Source organism: Neopelma chrysocephalum, unplaced genomic scaffold, assembly GCF_003984885.1.
Source record: "Neopelma chrysocephalum unplaced genomic scaffold, ASM398488v2 Primary Assembly neopelma1_59, whole genome shotgun sequence".
NCBI classification, from domain to species: domain Eukaryota; kingdom Metazoa; phylum Chordata; class Aves; order Passeriformes; family Pipridae; genus Neopelma; species Neopelma chrysocephalum.
In genome coordinates, this window is record NW_020897714.1 from 22,111,420 (window position 1) to 22,128,340 (window position 16,921).

The 16,921-nt window shown below is 41.5% G+C and overlaps 2 protein-coding genes across 2 annotated transcripts in view; one reads left to right on the forward strand and one right to left on the reverse strand.

Moving 5' to 3' along the window:
- Window positions 1-229: 229 nt before the first annotated feature.
- CUNH12orf45 (chromosome unknown C12orf45 homolog) lies at window positions 230-4,700 on the reverse strand. The gene is made up of 4 exons (XM_027680438.1): window positions 4,609-4,700; window positions 3,811-3,897; window positions 2,393-2,529; window positions 230-1,465 (listed from the first exon to the last, which is right to left on the reverse strand). Exons 1-4 carry the CDS (start codon window positions 4,676-4,678, stop codon window positions 1,283-1,285), a joined length of 477 nt encoding a protein of 158 aa, XP_027536239.1. The 5' UTR covers window positions 4,679-4,700; the 3' UTR covers window positions 230-1,282.
- Window positions 4,701-7,756: 3,056 nt separating this feature from the next.
- SLC41A2 (solute carrier family 41 member 2) overlaps window positions 7,757-16,921 on the forward strand; it is a 48,177-nt gene continuing 39,012 nt past the window's right edge. Inside the window, exons 1-2 of the mRNA XM_027680439.1 lie at window positions 7,757-7,857; window positions 14,977-15,708. Coding sequence (XP_027536240.1) covers window positions 15,154-15,708 — 555 coding nt within the window. The 5' untranslated portion in view covers window positions 7,757-7,857; window positions 14,977-15,153. The remainder of the gene's footprint in view (window positions 7,858-14,976; window positions 15,709-16,921) is intronic.

The following is a 16,921-nucleotide window of genomic DNA, read 5'->3' on the forward strand; positions in this document are numbered from 1 at the left end:
GTAGCAGTCTGATTCTTTGATTCCCATCCTTCCCCTTTGCTAAAATATTCTGTGGTTTAATCATTTAATCCCAGTAAATCATGTCTTCATTCCATGTTTAAGCCACATTGTGAAGAGAAGATCAGAATCCTTGTCGTTTCTTATCACAAATATTACAGAAACAGATACTAAAACTGGAGCTTTAAGTATGGGATTCAAAATAAATTTTGAAAATAACTGCAGGCTTCGATTCATGACATTAAGTTTAATATTTGAGCAAATACAATATAGAAAATTTTACTTTAATGGTGTAGAAAATACAAAGTTTCTTTAAGAAACAATGACATCCAGCATGACAGACACTTCTGAAATGCAAACCAATCTATGAAGTAAATAAAACAGCCCAAATCATTGTATTTGATCCATCTGAGGTAAGTATGAATGAGACTCACTGATCCTAGTTTCACAATTGTTTCAAGCTAACCTAAGTATAGGCCACCTGAAAATTCACCTTTTTATCCTTCTGACAGTGACAGTTGTTAATCAAATGGAGAGAATGGAAATGTAGCAGGGAAAGTGCGGGATGAAAAGTGTAACTTAAAGCAATTGTAACACCCCAGAGGCACAGTGGACCATTTGAATATGGAGGTTATTTGCACAGCCACGAATGTTTCACATGTGAGCTTGTAACATTCCCGTAAAGGTGCAGAGCTCAATGCAGGAAGAGGGTAAGTAATCCTCTGCCATGGCTGTCCTTACCCATGCTAGCTCAGCTGGAAAGGACTTCAGCCACTGCTCTGGTGTTCAGCAGTCATTGTCATGAATGCAATGTAGACATACCTCTGAGGTACTTTAAGATAATGTTTAATATGGAAGACATTGTACATAACACTTCACAGAACAGGGAATATAAAAACAAAGCTTTTTTCCTAGTTAACTCTTTCTTGCCCTTGAAGTAAAAATGTCTATCATACTATAAAAAAAGCCCTTTTCAACAAAGCAACAGAAGAACTTTAACTTAATTCGTTCAAGTGATCCTTATTCAAGCTGCTTTCTCAGTCTAATCTACTACAAAGTCCATGTCCATGTTTTTGGATGAAACAAATCGTACTTAAATCTTCAGAAACCCAGCCTCCTTCAGTCACGAGTTGATCCTGAATTCTCCACCACGTAAACTATAGCATTTCACACGATCCTGAGAGATGCTACACTGGGAAACAAAATAGTTTTAAGGGCCAAGTCTTCAAAGTGAGAAGACATGAGTTGGTTTGGTTGGATTTTTTTAAAGTAAAATAAAATGGATTTACTCATTCACTTTGCTGTCCAAAATTTCTATTTTGCCCTTTTCTCCCTTTTGCTTAGGAAACTTAATGTTGTCTATTGTCACTTCACTGGTGACAGAGTCATCTTCAGATTCCGAGTCATCTTCTGAAGTTAGCATCTCCTCATCTGTATCAGAATCACTCAGTTCAACTACAGCCACATTCTGGGAAAAAAAAAGACCTTGGTTAACACGTTATACATTTCTGTATCACTTCTATCATTGGAGTAAAACATAAAGCAAACACATGAAACATCCTACTACCATAAGAAAACCAAAACCACAATATGAAAGACTTTTGGGTTTTCCTAGGATTATCACAAATATCATGAAGAGATGCCTAAACATTTAAATTGTAATTTATCTTGCCCTATAGGAAATATAAGGCCTGAATCCAACCAGTGGCCAGTAAATTTTTGTGACAGCTCACATACCAAAGCCCAGGCTGCCTTATCTCTGCCTTTTACCTTGTGAGTCTGCAGGCCAGAAGGCACTTGGCTGGGTCATGCACATACCACCTTCATATTAAAATTTTCTTATCTAAGGATGTGGCTGCAGCACTTTAGTTAAAGCCAGAAAGAAAATATTGATGTGACTGTGAATAAATAGACAAATACCAGCAACAAAGGATCACAACAACATAACAACTTTTCTAAACTCAAGATCTATAGTCAGTCCTAAAAATACTGACAGAGCACAGCTTAAAGCCAGTTACTACTCTTACACTAAAGCCTTGTTATGCCTTTCTAGGCATACAATGTAATTGTCCAGTTTCTAAACCAAATTTTCCTATGAGATATTTAAAATAGAATTTGTGACTTTTGATTCAGAGTTGCTGATTCAAAAGTATGTCTTACTCTGGTCCTAAACTACTCCATCCTCAGTCATTCAATTCTGCAAGTTTGAAAACAAAGTTGTAAGTATCAACCAAACAAGCATTTTTATTATATCTATGTTTTGAATTAGCAGATCACAGACTAAAATGGTAAAGACTTCACCTTATCTATCATATTAGCTCATTCTAAGATCAGAGAGTTATTTTAATTACATCTAAATTTACTTTATAAAATTAAAAACATAGTAAGTACTTACCATTTCTATAACTTTTTCTGTTGCACTGTCTAGATTTTCAATATCAAATTGATGAGCTGGTGCTGTTATCATTTTTCTTCTGAGCTCATCATTTGCCTGGGCCATCTGTGGTAAAAAGCTCTGTACTCGGTCCAAAACTGAAAAGAAACAATTATGACATATATATATTCAAAGAGATGCACATCAGTTTTCACATTTATACCTCAGAAATCTAAGCCTTTAAACAGATTCCTTTTCAACTGTAATTTCCAGCAGTCTACAGTATTTAAGATGTTTTAATAGAAGCATTTATTAAAGTATTCAATTTTCCAAGACATAAACACCAAAAATATATCAGATCTATTGGTCAGCATTTGGTGCAGGAAGAAGTCACTTCAACAATTCCACTCGGATTCTTAAATCAAAATGTGACTACTTTACAGAAAACTTGCTTGCAAATTCCGTGGTTTAAAATACATATTAAATGCCATCCTGAAGAACTTCCATATCAGCATTGTCTCCAATGGAAATGTAATTACATCCTCTTTTCTTCCCTTTTAAAGTATAGTCTGAAGGTCTCAAAGAAGATGGAAAAATCAGCTGTAGCACAGATGCCATGCTAGACTAATGAAAAATCAACGTAATTAACAAAAAGAACTCTGAAATTAAGATGGTGAGAGAGAGATAGATGCTCTAGGTCAAAGTATGAAGCACTTACTCTCTACAGAATTATCCCTCTAAGCTCAGTGGGACTTCCCAAGAATTTTACACTAATCAGTGTAATTAGGAGAATCACACTCATTTCCCTTCCATGGAGGAAAAGAATATGTTCAACCTGCCTCAGAGTCTTTTCAAATAAACTTTGCTGCACACACGCAGGTGAGCCAATCACTAGTTCTCTTTCTCTGAGAAGAGGTACTATTCCAGGTAAGCCACACAAAAGTCTAACAGGTATAATGTACCTCTGAAACACTGTCATCTTTGTAGAGACTTTTATCCAAGAAAGAATTTGATCTAACAATTTTTTTTGCTATTACTTTTTAAATTTCAGCTCAATCACAACACAGAAACACAATAATTTGCCAGGAGTCCATTTTAAACTAAACGCTTTTATACAACAGATATATCATACTGAGAAATTACTTCTAAAAAGAAGCAAGAAGCTCAGATCAGAAAAAAAAGCAATAACCGTATACTGAAAAAGAATAATATGTCCCTAAAACTTACAGCTGTAATGCCTAGCATTGCAAAATATAATTTACATCTAAGTTACATGAATAACCTGCGGGACGTGGAACTGCAGTGGAGGACCTAGCACCAGTAGAAGCCAAACACAAGAGTTTCTCCCTTTACCTATGCAAGGAAAGCACTGAAGCAAAGGTTATGTCACAGATGTTACCTACTCCTTGACACTGTTCCAGTAACAAGCTCCTACTTACCACTGCTCCTTGGCATCCTGACTGTCTGTAAAGTCGTGGCCTTCTTACTGCTACATTTTGAATTAATCAGCAAAATGTCTTCCAGCCCTGCAAACAAAGAAGTATTACAGTGCTTAAGCTGACAAGTTCTCTGTAATTGTCATCTGCTAATGCAGCTCTTGAAAGAAAGAATACCGGGCTATATGGGCCGCTGGCCTGGCCCTGCAGGCCACTTCTTACAGACTCACGCTGTATTTGAAGTATTTACCCAAGATATATTGAGAGTTATAATGCATTGAAAAACTACCTGTAATACCCCACAGCAAAGCACAGCGAGATAAGAGCTAACGCGTGCTAGTCGCACTGATTTAAAACCCTGTGTGACGAGAACAAGCCACCAACAGCGGTGCCAAGGACCTACACTAACCGTGGGCAGGAGCAGCGCCGTGAAATCCAAGCGATGCAGGGAAATTCAGCATTAATCACACACGTTAACCCCCATGACCGCCAACAGAGCCATCCGCCCGGTATCATTAACTAAAGCGAAGCTTTCTGCCTTTTTAACATTGTTTTTTTGGTTCTCATAAAAACGTCGTTACGAATGTCGATATTATTTAAACGTGGATTTCCCCCCCACCTCCCCATTATTTATTCCACGTTACCGTAGCCGTGCCCGGGAAAGCAGCTCCTCAGTACACGAGGGACCAGTGGCGCACCAGCGGCCAGGCGGCCTGGTGAGCCCCCTGCCTCGGGCTGCCCACGATCCGAGCCCCCTGCCTCGGGCTGCCCACGATCCGAGCCCCCGCTCCCCCCCCTCACCTGCCCGCCGTCCCACGTCCAGCAGCTCCCGGGACGCCCCCGGCGCCCCCGCGCCGCCGGGCCCCGCCATGCGCCCGTCGACACGGAAGTGGCTCCGGCCGCTCCGCCGGGAGCGCCCCCACAGGCCGGGAGGGGCACGGCGGCGGGGAACTGCGCGGGAAGGAAAATAAATCACGTTGCAAAGAAAAACAAACAAACAATAATAAAACAAAAAACCAACAACAAAACCACAAGCAACCAACCAAACAAAAAATACCCCAACTATTTTGAAATGATCAAGGGCTGGACTTGATGATCTCAGAGGTCTTTTCCAACACGGCTGATTCTACGATTCAAACCTTCTGAAATGCAACAAGGGCCCTGCACCTGGGGAGGAATGACCTCAAGCACCAGCACAGGCTGGGAGCCGACTTGTTGGAAAGCTTCTCTGAGGAGAAGGATGTGGGAGTCCTGGTGGACAACAGGCTGTCCATGAGCCAGTAGTGTGTCCTTGTGGCGATGAAGGTCAATGGTGTCCTGGGGTGCATTAGGAAGAGCATGGCCAGCAGGCCGAGGGAGGTGATCCTGCCCTTCTACTCAGCCCTGCTGAGGCACATCTGGAGTGCTGTGTCCAGTTTTGGGCTTCTCAGGTCAGGAGAGACATGGAGCTCCTGGAGCAGGTCCAGTGGAGGGCTACAAAGATGATTAAGGGACTGGAGCAACTTTCTTATGAGAAGAGACTGCGAGAACTGGGCCTGTTAAGCCTTGAGAAGAGATGGCTGAGAGGGAACCCCATCATTGTATATAAATATGTAAAGGTGGGGTGCCAGGAGGATGGAACCAGGCTCTTCTCGGTGGTGCCAAGCAACAGGACAAGAGGCAATGGGCAGAAACACAGGAAGTTTCACCTGAAAGTAAGTAAGAACTTCTTTACTGTGCACTGGAACAGGTTCCCCAGGGAGGTTGTGGGGTCTCCCTCACTGGAGATATTCAAGAACCATCTGGACACAATCCTGTGCCATGTGCTCTAGGACAATCCTGCTTAAGCAGGGAGGTTGGACCAGATGACTGATTCTGTGATTTGGCACGAAAAAGTCCATCCCATCACCTAGAAGAACCATGAGTGTGTGGAACCAAGCTGCCAGCAGGTAACATCACCTGAATGCCTGCCAGTAGCTGCTTGTCTCTGAAAACTCTCCCATTTTCGTTGTCAGAATTTGACAAATGCACTTAAAATTAAATTTCAGAGCCTGAGGGAGTTTTAATCATCTTTTGGAAAAGAAACTTACACAACCACCAAGTTCAGTTGACACTGGCCAACCTGTTATTCAGCATTTGTTCTGCAGTTTCTGGCCTTTATCTGTTTATACTCTAGACGATGTGAAAACTGTAAAAAGAGAACTGAATGGTTCATAAGAAACAAGATTGGAAGTACAAGCCAAAAGTGAGAAAAAGTAGCAATCAGGTAAGTGGTGTTTATAGGCCTTCATTGCAAAGAACACACAGGGGGAGAAAAACCCCAAAAAACAAAACAACGAAAACCCAACAAACCACCCAGATCCCAGTATCTTGGCATTAACAAATCCAAAGCAGCAGGAGGCAAACCTTCTGCAAGTCCTCTTCAAGAGACCTTGGGCCTCAAGTGAGTCTGTCTGAATTTGCACACAACGCAAAATAATAGTGTGGGAACCTCAAATACTATATTTCATCCATGGGTGTTATGTGATTTCAGTGGAGGGAGGGGCATAATGCTGTCAAGGAACCTGTAGTAGGGAATGATGAAATAATTGCCCAAGAGCACCAGACATGCAATTAGAAAAGCCAGAAATAGCAGCCTCAGGTGTTATTCCCAAACCTGAGGTTTATACTCTAACCTGTTGGCAACAGAGGCAGATGTGATTATTATCTGATTTGCAAGGTGGCCCAACTACGTATCCACACTGTGTAACACGTGAGCACACACAGGGCATGGATATATATGGTTACTACTAGGGCAGGGAAACAACTGGATCGGTAGCCCAAATTCCCAATACATTCAGTGTTGAGACAGCTGAATTAATAGATCTGAGGTTTGGGCTGCTTCATTCATTTAATGCAGTATCGACTCAAGAGTTCAAGCTGATGCCATATATTTCACTCTTGTAGCACAGATTGTTTTGGCACCAGTCCTGGAAATACATTTTCCTGTGCTTAAGTTTCTGCTTTGCCACACATCCCCACCACAGCTAGCGCCAGTTTATGTCAGACATTTGGTGACTTGCCCATGCTGTCTTTTGTTCTGTCTGTAGAAAGGAAAAGGGATGCTGTAGGCTTGGCTGCTGTCACCATCATTAAATCTCAGTTCTCTTTTCTTCCTCTTTCTTCCCTTTCACCTCCCACTTAAGGCATGTTCACTACTTCAAGTTGTTGAGGAACAATGGAGGAATAGTATAAGTAATGATAATAAATGCACAAATTTATCCGGCTTGACTGTTTCAATGTATTAATATAAAGTGTGTCTCAGAACAGGAGCCCAGCAAGGCCTTGGCTTGGTACTTAGGAAGGGAGTTTTTTGCAGACTTACATGTTGTGTGCAGGGTACGCAGTCTAGCTGGGCAAGAACAAGGATTCCAACCGACCCACTCACTTAAAAAATTGGATTCCTGAGGAAGCTGCTTTTTGCCAACTGGCAGGAAAGAACGACCATGTCCAGGTAGCTGACAATCTGGAGTCAGTACGAAACAGCGGCTCTTGTGCTACATCGCCAAGAAAGCTACTGCGAGTGGAAGCAAAGGCACCGCCACCGCCGGCCCCGCCCGGGGAGCGCCCCTGAGCCTCGCTCCCCAGCCCTTTGGTCCCCGCGGCTGCGGGGCACCGGCCGGGGCCTCGCCGAGGGAGGGGACGGAGGAGGGAGCAGAAGGACTCAGCTACCACTGAGGGGACCGGGAGCAGCGGGGAGGGGGCGTCGGCGGGTCCCCCAGAGCGGGGTGACACGGGCCGGGACTCGCCCTGCGGGGCCGGGCTGTGAGCGACCGCGGGCACCGCGCCCCGTCCCGTCCCCTCGGCCGCGCCCGACTCCTCCCCAGTCCCGCCAGGTCCGGTGGCGGCGGCGGCTGCTGCGCATCACGGGCCACATCATCGCGGGGGCCGCCCGCCCTCCGGCCGCTTCCGCGCCTGCTCAGTGGCGGCGGCGCTCACCTCAGCCGGAGCTGTCACCGCCGCCGGGCTGGTCCCTCCCGCCGCAGCGATGGAGCGCGGCCCCGGCGCGCCGCCGGCACCGCTCCCGCCCAGGTGAGAGGAGGGCGCGGCTCGAGGGGGCTGCGGGGCGAGCGCCAGCGAGGGCAGAGGGACCGGGCGGGCCGGTGACCTGCCGCCCCGGGGGCGAGGGCGGCGGCGGGGGCCGCGGGCGGGAAAGTTTCCTCGCGAGTGGCGGAGCAGCCCCGCGCTCCCGGAGCTGCGCGCCGGCCCGCCGCGGTGCCAGGGTGCCCAGGGGCTGTGGGGCACTCGGGGCCGTCCGCCTCCCTCCCGCCCTCCTCCCCCACGCGATGCCGGCCCCGGCCGGCGTTCCCCGGGTGCGGTGGGGCTCGTCCCCCTCCCCGTGCAGCGGGCCCCGAGCCGCCCGCCCGCCCCCGCAGCCTCCCTCCGCGCACTCCTCTCCCCCGCACCCCGCGCCCGCAGCCGCTCGCCGGCCTGCCCGGGGTACTGGCCCGGACCGCGGATGCTGCGGACGTTTGGCCCCGGTACCCTGCGCTCCTCAGAGCCCGGGGCGCGTTTCATCATGTGCGCGTAATTATGCACTGCTCCAGGTAGCCCGGACAATGAGCCTTTTCTTTGGTTTCTCTGTGCGTGCACAAGACCTGCCCAACATTCCTAGTGGCCCTTATTCCCTGGCACTCTGTACATCCGTATGTGCAGGCAGTTCTGCTCCCACCTTTGCACCCATAAAAATGTGCCAGACTCTTGTCACCGCGGTTGCAGTTGCTAGAGAAGCATGGAACCTCTACCCGAACAGCACACGGACAGACTTCAACGATCATCTCTTTTTTTGTTTACAAGCGTTTAACATGTGATGGTGCATTTATTCTCTTTCCATACTTTTCTGCCAAAACATAGAATCTTTTTGTGATTTAGTCTACTTTCTACTCTCTCATTATTTCTCAATTAAGTTCAAGTTGTAGCTGTCTATTTCTTTATTTTCAGGGAATGTTACAGTTTCCTCTTCCCTGATCCCACTGTCCAGGATACAGTTGTGTGTCTTCTTCACTTACATTTGATCCTAGGTTATAGACCACGTTGTAATAAGTGAATCATATAAAATTAAAGAATTGCTTAGTCCTTAGGAAGAGTCCTAGCAGTGTTTAGTAGACGTCCCTAGTTATCCTCACTTTACCAGTTCAGTAATGTGAGTGAAAAGATGAAAGCAGGTAGAATGACCTCTTTTGGCAGCATTCCCTAAATCTACTACCCTAAGAGATTGTGAAACTGGATCCATAAATACTGCAGTATGACTGGTAGACACTTCAGAAGGAAAAATAGGAGTGTATAATTTTCTTTTCAAATAATTCTGGGATATTATCCACAAAAACCAATGTGAAGTCTGTATCCTAGTGCCTGAGTTAATAAGTAATTAATCTTTCCTTGGTGCTGACAGTAGAAAACTGTAATCAGGATCCCAAACAGTACAATTTTGACTCATCCTGGTAAGTACTTACTGGTTACTTAATGTAGAGGGCTGCATTATGTCTTATATTTCATACTTTTCCTACCTGCTTTTGATGGGCTGCAGGATGTGATTTGCCTGGTATTTTTCATGTTGGTATTCCATTTGGGTGACTTGACAACCCGACCACATTTCACAGCCTTGCTACCTCATTTCTGGCTCTGTTTTGATCTCTTCTAAACGAGTTTCCTTAAAAGTGCAGAGGCAAACCAAATCCTTTTCTCAGAACTGCTTTTCTCTTCCTTGGGGCCAAAATCGAAAGCTGCCGTGTTCAGGAAGTGGAATGCAGCAGTCTCAAACTTGTCTGAAAACTGAGCCTGAGGCTGGCAGGTCTTTCAGTGTCTTACTCTCAAGAAGGCATCTGGAGGTTCTTTAATCTATTTCTTTCCCCTTATTATTTTTAATTTTTGTTTCTCTTGCTGTTAATTTAACCAGCAACTGCCATAAAATAAAGACAGTGTTAACCAGTTTACTGCATAATATTTAAGAAATGGTACGTAATGCCCTTATATCTGCCTTGCATGCAACACTTGTTAATTTTCAGCCTTTCCCCCTATCTTTAATACTCAACATTAAGTATCTGCTGTAAATAGTCTTAGCCCAGCATACCACATTGGTTTCCGGATTCTACAAAATGATTAACGATAATACAGTCTGTTTGTTTACTCTCTATAAAGCTGAGGTGATATAGTGTAGCTTTCCCTTTCGACTGATATGTCCCCTACAGCAGTGTAAATGATTGGCCACGCTGTGAGAAGGTTATCAGTGGTACTGACACTTGTACGTATACAGGTCACAGTAGTGGAGAAGAGGCCATGCAGATCCCTGTATCACTTCTGCAAATTGTATTCTGAACTTAAAGAAGGCCCCCAAACCCTCATATTTCAAACTTTACAGAATCTCACAATTGTTGAGGTCAGAAGGGATCTCAGGAAATTTTCTATTCAGCCACCTCTGCTCAGTGTAAGGTCACGTAGAACAGGTTACTTGGGGCTGTGTCTGGTTTGGTTTCAAATATCACCAGGGATGGAATCCCCATAATCTGTTTGAACTAGTACTCAACTGCTCTCATGGTAGAAAAATCCAGCTTTTTCTGAGTTCAAATTACATTTCCAGTGTTTCAGTTTGTGCCTGCTACCTCTCATCCTTTCAATGAGAAGAATCTGACTTCATCTCTGAAGACACGAAAAGAGTCCTTCAAGCCAGAAAACAATCCAGCTTCACCTTTGCTTATTATGGCAAAATATTAAAGTTCAGTGTTTTGTTAACATTTTGTATTACTTTCCTAAATCCCTTTCCAAACTTGTTCTTCTACCGAGAGGTGTTTCTCAGATAGGCACATTTATTCATTTGTATTTTATTCTGTACTACCAAGAAGGGCAATGTAGAGATGATTATTGCTTTAAAAGAGCACCTGTAAAAAAACGTTGGAGCTTTTAGGAAAAATGGGTTTTGACTCTGGTGTTATTAGCTTTGGATTCTGTGAAAGCCCTCAGTATTACTTTGTCAGGGGTTATCTTTTGGTTTTGTTAGCCACACTCTGAAAGAAATCAGAAATTTCCCTAGACCTAAACTTTGATAAATATTTGTTTTAACCTTTCATAATGTTGACTCTACAGAAGTTTCATGCTTGATTCTTCTCCCTTCCCCTTTTTTGAAGGGTCTTAAAAGATCACTGTGATTTATTGTGTTCATGCTTTAAATAAATTATTGGCAGTCTAATCCCTATATGAACAAATTTAGCTGTAGAATCTATTCCCTTAATCCTGTTGATGCTAGATGTTCTTTAAAGAAAGGGAAAGTATAAAAGAAACATTTTCTTTCCCATGCTTTTGAGAACTGCGTTATAGGTGTGTCTAAAGCAATGTTAACAATTCTTTGGGCAATAATAAAGAGAGTTCTTTGAGCCTCTTCCTGAACAGTTACATTTTCTTTGTTATCTTCATCTTTCTCAGATTTATCAAGCCAGTCAAAGGCAAAGGATGGGAAAATGTGATAATGATCAGGTGTTAAGTTTCATAGCTGAAGTATCTGAGATTTTTCTAAAACAGCTGTGCTTTTCCAAAAGTCAGCATCTCTTCCAGGCAGCATTTACTTCTGCCTGTCTGTTTTCCATCTCGTATATACTGTCTCCATGTGTAATTTTTAAATTGCTGTATGCATCGGTTGTATAAATTCTTATGGGTAAAATTGGTTTGTTCTCTGTTAGTGCCTCATTTTTCAGGAACACATCTTCAGTGAATGGCAGGGTATGGCTCTATTTCTTTTTTGTTTATGTTTGCAGGACTGTTTGTTTATGTTTGTGTATGTTTGCAGGACACAGAGAGAGGTAAATACACAGTAATTGTGGTATAAAATGTGTGAAGGGAAATAAGAAACTATTAAAATAGGTACTTAGGAAACAATAAAGAAGAGGGAATGATTATTTTCATAGTTTGGGCACAGCTCATTATTTTGCTTGTAGTGACAAAGACAAGGTGTCCTTTCATTTCACATACAACGTGCCAGATATGATAAATTTGACGCTGCTTCCTGGCTTCTCAAAGGATCTTTGTCTCTCTCTGTTTTTTTTATTTTAGTATTTCACCTTTTACTGTAACCTCCTGATTATATATCAAGATACCAGATTCACTTATCTCCTGTTCTTACAGAGACTGGGGATGAGATTTTTGAAATTTTAACTGCCTTTTCTTCATATGAGTTACTCGAGTAGAGTTTGCTTCTTTAGCTCCCATATCTTTTCTAGACAATGCACAACATAGGCATTTTTCTTGTCAATGATAAAGCTTCTCAAGAAGTTCTTACAGTTCCTTAGATGGTTTTCTGCATCTTGTAGGTACAAAAAAACCCTAAATGTACAGCAGTATTAACATCCTGTAACTTAGGATGAAAATATTGACATTTGGAAAATTATGTTTGTTGGAACAGGTTTTTAGAAATGAATAGTTACATTCAGAAGTCTTCGTAGTTATCTTCTGTCTGCACGCTCTGAAGAAGTAATTACTCTTCACTGTATACTATACTATACTTTTGCAACCTAAGCAATTTTGTGATTCTATATTTTTCAGTTTATCTTCTTAAATTCTCATTTTCCAGCATTTATCATTAGTTCACTTTTTGTCATGCAAAATCTTTTTGGTAGAAAAACCATGAATGACTGTCATCTAAACTACTTTATAATAGTTCAGCTGCTAGCCTCTTCCTGCCTTTGGAACTTGACCAAATAATTTTTCTGTTCTCCTTTCTTTTTCTCCTTTTAAGTGCTATTTCTATTTGTTAATAGTTTCTCATATTAAATGAAACTACAATCTTCTCAAAAGATTTGTTTCTTAAAAAAATGAAAAATACAAACTTAAAAGAAGAAAAATCCATATGTTAGAAATATATTGATAATTAACACAAATATTTTTGGCTAGAGTTGCAGTTCCATGAGTCATGGTCTAGCACTCTGGTGATGTGACTGGAGGACATATGGGAGAAACCACAATGAGAGCCAGACTACTCTGCCTTGTTAAAGCTATCAGAAAATTTTCTCCATGTATTTTACTGTGGGTGAAATAAAATTCATTTGTTACTCCTTCCCTTCCTTAAAAAAAGATACCCCCCTCCAAAAAACCCCAGTGAGGTTGCTGTGGGTTTCAGTATGTGTTTTTCATCATGAACACTTTTACATCTTAATTCTACATCCTATTCTTCAATTCTATCATAAAGTCTCTCTAATCTGGATGTTTCTTGTGACCAACTGAAACTCAGCTGGCTAAAGTGATCCAAAGCTTTTCCCCCAGCAAGCTTCTTAAGTACTGTGCCACTTCCCATCATCACAAATCAGTTGGCAACCTTCAGCACCTTTGGCCATACCCTTCCTGAAATTTTGATATTCCTCAGTTTCCATGAACTTCTCTTCTCTTGTATTCTTCTTAATCCTTCTGTAAAGTGATTTGCTGTTGTCATAGAAGTTGATAATGGTTAGGTTGATGATTTACTGTTACATGTGCTCTGATAGTCTTTTTTTTATGCTTTTTTTTTTGTTCTTTTTTTTTGTTTGTTTTATGTAGATAATGCCACCCTTGGGACAGGAAGAAACAGAATTGCCTCTTCTTCTTCTGTCTCTCTGTAGCACTTAACAGAGCACTATTTTGGCCTGTGGTTAGAGCTCCTCTGGGATAGCAGCAAAAGTTGCTTTGTTATTCATAATTAAAGTGTGTGGAAAACAGAATTGAGGCCTTGGAGTTTTTATACACTTAGAGGTTCAACATAGCACAGTCTACTACAGAGCAGCAAAAGATCTTTGTTACTTAAATTCCTCTGTTGGTCTTGTGGAAAAGAAAGATTACTCTTTCTTGCAAAACTTCTTTCTAAATCAGGCCATAAACTTCATTGTCATTTTTAAAATACTCATTTCTTGGTCAGAACTCCCTTGGATAAAGCAAGTGAGAGAGGGAAAATCATCTCTTCACTCAAAAAACCCAAACCAAGTAATTCTATGAGCAGCAGGAATTTGAAGTTGGTTTGCTCTGACCATACAGGAGTGAATTATCTTAACTAATGTTTGAAGATGTCTTAGGGCAAAGGCACACGTTTGGATCTCTTGCAAGGCTCTTGGTTGCTAAAAGCTTCGACATCTCCACTCACTGTAAAGTCTATCTGAAATTGCTCCAGAAATACTGGGTTACTTAAAAGTGTTAAAACAGAGGGAATGAAAGTGTAGGGATCATAATATAAACAATACGATCTTAGGAGCTTGATTTTCTCAGGAAATGCAGACTAGAAGTCCTCCAACTCTAAAATATTTTTATTTCCTGCAGTCTGTAAAAATATGTTTTCATGGCTTTGCATAGATACAGTGTCATGAGCTTATGGAGTTGTGTTATCCCACACCATGCTGGTGTAGGTCTGCCTGACCTCTGTTTCTTTGTTTATGCTGATCATTTACTTGTATTCACGGAGTCTATTGCTCTGAATATCATTACTGTCTTCTTTCCTTGATATTGTAGTATTTGATATTTAACCTGATTATTATGTTTGCTTCAGAGAAAAATCGGTTGTCATAATTTTAAATTAGGATGCTTTTGAATTTTACCTGCTAATATTGGTTTGTCATCTTTTTATAGGGATGGAGGGCTGGGACTGTCAACACATAAGGACTTTGTTACCCAGAATATTGCTTTGGGCTTGCCACCTCTGATGTGTTTTGAAAGTTTTTTTGTTTCTTTTTTCCTTATTTTTCCCAGGCTCTTTGCCATTAGCATAGAGTGTGAGGAGCAACAGTGGCCCTGCTGTGCATCATGTGGGTTCCATTTGTCCTTACCCTTGCACCTTGCAGAAATACTACCTCCAAGGCCACTGAAGTCTGGGGCTACACACAGTGTCTGCCTGAAGATTTTGGCTTCCTGGGCTTCAAGAAGGCAAAAACTGGGCCTTCACTGGTTCACTTACAGTCCACACTGCTGTCTCTTTCTTTCACTGGAAAGTACACAGGGTTGTGAAACTTCATCACCCACCAGCTTTGCCTTTCTACCTTCTAATTTCCTTCAACTTAGGCAGTTAAATGTTGGAGGAGGTTGACATTTCTATAAATACTTGCTTTGGAAGGATACCAGGTGATCTGATAATTTAAACCAGTATCTTGTGTTTTCTGCAGAGTTACAATATTTTAAAGGTTGAATATGTACTTTTTACTTCTTTTGCAGATCCAGCCTTGCTTATGGAATTATTGAAGATCTGAGAGCAGTGAAAAAACACTTTTGCATGCAAAAAAAGAACATTTGGGTCCATGTGTAAGTGTGGCACTTGATGACTCACCTAAAAGGTTTCTTTGCTGACATCTGAAGAACGAAGTGCTTTTCATCCTGTACTTCTGTAGCACTATGACTAACTGTAAAGGCAGATCTACCATCTTCAAAACAAATAGCAAAGTCCATGACAGAGAAGGCTTTGTAAACTGGACCATAAATCTTAATACAATTCAGTCTGATAAATTTTTGAGACTACTTTTAAGTATGGTTCCTGTTGTTTACCAAATAAACCAAGATGAAAGACACAAAAAAGTGAATGGTGTCTGGCAAGATGGATTACAACCAGCAGGACACAATTTTAATGCTAAGTCTGAACAACACACAGAGTACCATCACTTCTCAGAACCAAGTTTTCATGGTAGCAATGGACACAGCCCACCTAGCTGTAGCCCTAAATATGATGATTTTACCAGTTATAATTATTGTGATGGATTGGATGCTTCAGAAACAGATGCCATGTTGCAGGAAGACAATCTGTCTAGTGACAGTAATGAAGATATCATTGTGGAAGGAAGTAGAAAACAACCCAAAGAATCTAGTAGTATTATGGCATTACAGATACTTGTACCTTTTTTGCTAGCAGGATTTGGAACTGTTTCTGCTGGCATGGTTTTGGATATTGTACAGGTTGGTATTTGCTTTGGAAGATTTTTTTTTTTACCAGGTAGTCTGTGAGGTCTATAGTTCTGATAGAAATATAATAATGGTTCAAAATTCTGTTGACTCTAATAAATGTGTACATAGTTCAAGTGGGAGTTGTAATTAACCATAATACTGAAATACATAGGTGTTTAAAAAGACTAGAAGAATGTATTGCATTGCCTCATCTCCTTGTGTGATTCAAGTCTGTACAATTTCTGAAATACTGTGTAGATTTGGTCCATGAAAATGCATATGGCATGTGAAAATGTACATTACATGAATATGTTATATGAAATTCATATGAAGTGATTTAGAGGGTTTTTTGAGTATTCAGGTGTGTGTAAGTGGCTTTTTCATGTAACAGAAGGTCTGCTGAACACTTGGAATTATGAACATCAGTGGTGTGAACAGGGCTGCAATGTCACATCCACCTCAAAATATCATTGTAATAGGCCCAGAGAGGCCAGATTATCTTGGTTTGTGGTAGCAGATTTAACTGACAGTAGCTATTCAGGGCTAAGATAAAATAGAAATTTCTCTCAATATTAAGATAAAGTTTAATAGTGTTTTTAAAGCTTGTGTTGGAGTATTGTATCAATATGACCCTACTGATACAGAATGTTTCTAGGACTGGTTTCTGGCATAACAGTTGTAGATGTCAGCAGCATTTTAGTGGAGTTAAAAGTAACAGTTGCCTATGAAAGAATACTTTGTGCAGTGATATTTGAAGAAAATTCTGAAGAGAGTAACAGTTTAGAAAAGTTTATTGGACTAACTAATTTTCTTGCCTTCTCTTTGCATTTTGAAGACTATATTGACTTTTATTTCCTACCTAATTTGTTTTTTAAGAAGCAGAAATCTCTTATAAATAAGCCTCATGGCTTATTCCTTGGGCTGGTTTACACCAATCTTGTGCTTTGTTCATGTACATTTTACAAATTTATTCTTTGTACAGATACTTTGTTTGTACTTCATTAATATATGATTTTCTCCGTGATACAGTATGATGATCAGACAGAAGAGACAGTTGTGCCTACTGTCACTACTGGCTTCTAACCAAATGTTTCACCTTGTTGTCCTTCCCTTAAGGAAATGTGTTTTTATACCTAGTTTTTGAGCTGGACTGAGATATATCTTGATTTTTCCATCTATATGATTTTTAATCTTTCTTGGTTTCCCAGTCCAGCTCCCTATGAAT